The sequence below is a fragment of the Camellia sinensis genome, chromosome 1 (assembly GCF_055761805.1).
Source record: "Camellia sinensis isolate YWXY chromosome 1, ASM5576180v1, whole genome shotgun sequence".
NCBI classification, from domain to species: domain Eukaryota; kingdom Viridiplantae; phylum Streptophyta; class Magnoliopsida; order Ericales; family Theaceae; genus Camellia; species Camellia sinensis.
In genome coordinates this window covers 12,601,157-12,605,000 of record NC_138961.1, presented here as the reverse complement: position 1 = coordinate 12,605,000, position 3,844 = coordinate 12,601,157, and the positions used below count along the sequence as shown (strand labels likewise).

The window sequence follows — 3,844 nt, the reverse complement described above, 5'->3', positions numbered from 1 at the left end:
AATGCTTTAGGCTTCAACTAATACATGTTGGGTCATGACAATAGATAAGGAATTAGTGGAAAATTCTGCATTCTGATTCTTATGATTTCTGGTTTTTGAAATGTCATTATGTCAGATGTTCATGGACAGCGTGCCTTTGGCTATATGGGAGACATGCACATCAGCATAGCCTAATTAAATGCAATTAAAATTTGGGCCTGTGAGTGGGACTATATGGGAGACACTGTATCTGGAAAGAAAGTATTAAGATTCATGGGGTTTAGTTTCCTATTAGAAAGGTTTAATTCCTATATCCTATGTCCTCTTGTATTCTTAAAGGGGCCATGACATCAAAAGATTTTTTATTGGTCTTTTTCCAACATGGCTCAGATGACTAGGCTGCCTTGACCTATGTTACATGGCCTCAGGTAAGGGTGTTAGGTACGTGTGCGTATCTAGAGTTTGGACCTATCAAACTCAAATTTAAGGTTACATAGACTCGGCAAAAAGTGGTTGTATTTTTATGTTTTTAATTTATCATATGATATAAAATGATGTTATATGTGACATACAGTGTCAAAAAGATATTTTACTCTCTATAGAAATTAGACAACAGTATATACATATAATGATAGTATTAAATACAAATATATAATTAGTGTCCGATGTATCGGACACATATCCCACACCCTTGTCCAAGTGTTGGATGTCTGACATGGGTATTTGATTCATTTTGAAGAGTCTATGTAATATAGGTCTTGACTAATGATAATGTTTCAACTTTTATATAAGATTCACTGTGCTACATATAGTATGGCTATTATGGGTCTACACTATATTCACCATAAGATTATTCTTTTTCTTGGCAGCACCCCAAGGGGCATGGTTCAAGGGATTTCAGGAGGAGCTTGTTCTGTACACTGATTGGAACCTGCTGCACCTTGTGAGAAGTAGAGGACTACCATTTGTCTCTAGGGTGGAAATTCTTTCTAAAATGGGCGGTCGACCTGTGTCGTAGATTCCCTCATGCTTCATATTAATGTCTATTTTGGTTTACCAGGAAATGGATGCCCCGGAGGCACTTTTTAGTGAATCAAATGCAGTTAGTTTTGACTTTATTTTGCCGCAACTAATCTTGTTGCATTCTTTCCAGATGTCAGCTTTGAAATCGGCAAACAAAAAGTTGAAAAAAAATGACGAAGACTCTGAAGATTCAAGACATAGTTGTTTATATATGATTTTTTTATTGTATTCCTTCACTTCCATTGTGCCTATTATTGGAAATTCTTAATGCTTGATTCTTGATTATCTGTAGAACTTGCAAGATGAGATGCGATGGACCTTGATGGATGTGAGCAATGAAATTCAAGAGTCTCTTGGTAGAAGCTATGATGTACCTGATCACAGTCATTGATGAGGAAGAACTAATGGGTGGTAAGCTCATATATTGTATTATAAACTTCTTTGTGGAAGAGGAAATATGCTACCTGGTTTGTTACCAGAAATGTAAGTAATGTTGTTTGCCCTACCAGCTTCATACTTTTCATGGGGTACAAAAGATGTCATTGGATTTGTATATATTCTTCTTTGAAGAAGAAAAAAAAAATGTGTAATATCATTAAGTAAAGAAAAATGTGCTACAAAAATTTCTTTTAACTTGGCTTGCCAGGGGGTTAGGGGTAGTAACCCCTACAGTTTAATTCTAGGACATGTTGGTCATATATGTAGAAGGAAAGTAGTTTATATCATCCAAGTTTGCCTCCTTACCAGCCCAAGTGTCTGTAACAAAGTTGCATTACTGGTGGCAAAACATAATTTTGGATATGTTTTGCCGTAGATTAGGTCTGTACCCAATCTATCCCTCCCCAACCCCCCCAATTCATTGGAGACTAAATTGGGTGCTTCTTTTTTTTTTTTCATTTTTATTGCTCCTTTTCAATGTTGTGATGCAGACCTCGATGCTTTGGAAGCTAACGTGGGCATGGAGACAAAGGTGATGGAGTGCTTGCATATCTTCATCCTGATCTGGAAGGAGGAGCTCATCTTGCCACCAGCACCAACAGGGCATGCAGCACCAGCAGTACCAGCTAGCAGAGTCAACCAGGTAAATTGTAACCTCAGTTATCACTCAGTGCTTGCATATCTTCATCCTGATCTGGAAGGAGGAGCTCATCTTGCCACCAGCACCAACAGGGCATGCAGCACCAGCAGTACCAGCTAGCAGAGTCAACCAGGTAAATTGTAACCTCAGTTATCACTCAGGAATTCCTTCGCTTACAATGCTACAATTGCTTGGAAATGGATATTGTATTTCGTTGTAATTGATGAATTATTCTGTTGACCCAGCTTCTACATGTTCCAACTAGTATATTGTCAGAATTGTACAATTCACAATAAAATTCACACGATTTAATATGAGTTTCAATCAAAATGATTTGAATCGTGCTATAGAATTGGAAATTGAGTGTGCTGTTGAATTGAAAATTGAGTAAATCGTAATTCACAATTGCGATTTAGCTTTGTTTTTGTTTACATAATGTATTGAAATGATTGCCCTTCTCACATCTCTATCAAGACACAAAAATAGGGCAATTAGTTATATAGATATATTTGTTTTTTGAGGAAACTGGTTATATTGATATACATGGTGTTATATATTTGCAACTATATAATTTATTTATATTGATATTATTTCATTTTAAACACTGTATTTTCATATGTATATTCATTTAGAAAATTATATGTTATATTAAACAAAATGAATCTTACCTTTCACTATTCAATGCAATTTACAACTCACTATTTTATCCTAAACGATTCATGATTCAATTTGCAATTTGATGCTTACCTTTCACTTTTATCTATTTCTTTTTCCCCCTCAAAAGGCCATTGCATGATATGTTTCAATGACAATTGATTGCATATGTAGTTTTCCAAATGTACTGCTCAGCCTTGAATTATTATTATTTGTTGGAATAATTCCTTATGTGTACGGTGTGAAATATGTAATTATTGTACTAAATATATTATCAAATTATATAAAAAAAATATAAGTTGAATGTAACGTAAATTGTTTGGGTAAAATCAAACTAAACCAAACCAAACCAAACCAAACCATATACACAGAGAATCAGAAATACTTACGGAGAAGTAAAAAAGTTGTAAACAGATTGTAAAAATCTGAAATCAAAAACAGTTTAATCGAGGCTTGTGCTGGACATAATTTTTTTAAGACAAATTCGTCTCTTGTTACGGTACTCACGAGTTTTTATTGGATGTGCATCTTCCAGGATACAATGATCGAACTTTGCAGAAGTAGCACTACCACGACAAGTTTGGCGAACCTTGCTATGCAAAATTTTCTTACAAAAAGGACAGTGTCAAAGGAAAGAAATACAAGATGAATCGATGCTTTATGAATGCAATAAGGGTCTGCTTGTATAGGAAAATTGGTGACTTTTCGAATGGTCGTAGTGACTTTCCGATGAAGAGTGACGACTCTCTCATTGAATAAGTAGAATAGAATAGACATGACTGTTGTTTCAAACAGATTTGAATTTTGTATTGAATCCGATTCAATTTTGATCCAAATAAATAAATTTGATTTAAATAGAATTAATTTTGAATTAAATAAATTTTGTCTTAAAACTATTACTCAAATGATGCATTTTGGAGTTAATTTCTCATTCACCTATTAATGATTTTCAAATCATTTTTCCAACAATTTCTCACATAAATGAAATGAAGAAAAAGTATGCAAGGCTCAATGTAGACTCAAAGAGAATTCACTTGGAAATATCTTGCATGGGGATATGTTGTTTTTGGCTTTGAACCCTTCTTAGTGAAAGACTAATTAGTGAACACG

The 3,844-nt window shown here is 34.4% G+C and overlaps 1 protein-coding gene across 1 annotated transcript in view; it reads left to right on the top strand.

Moving 5' to 3' along the window:
• The window catches only part of LOC114263155 (vacuolar protein sorting-associated protein 60.1-like), a 14,540-nt gene extending 10,946 nt beyond the window's left edge, over positions 1-3,594 (top strand). Inside the window, 6 exon segments of the mRNA XM_082923050.1 lie at positions 849-1,165; positions 1,167-1,205; positions 1,295-1,387; positions 1,389-1,413; positions 1,932-2,083; positions 3,270-3,594. Of these exon segments, the coding sequence (XP_082779176.1) occupies positions 1,019-1,165; positions 1,167-1,205; positions 1,295-1,387; positions 1,389-1,413; positions 1,932-2,083; positions 3,270-3,383 (570 nt within the window). The 5' untranslated portion in view covers positions 849-1,018 and the 3' untranslated portion in view covers positions 3,384-3,594.
• The last annotated feature ends 250 nt before the right edge of the window (positions 3,595-3,844 follow it).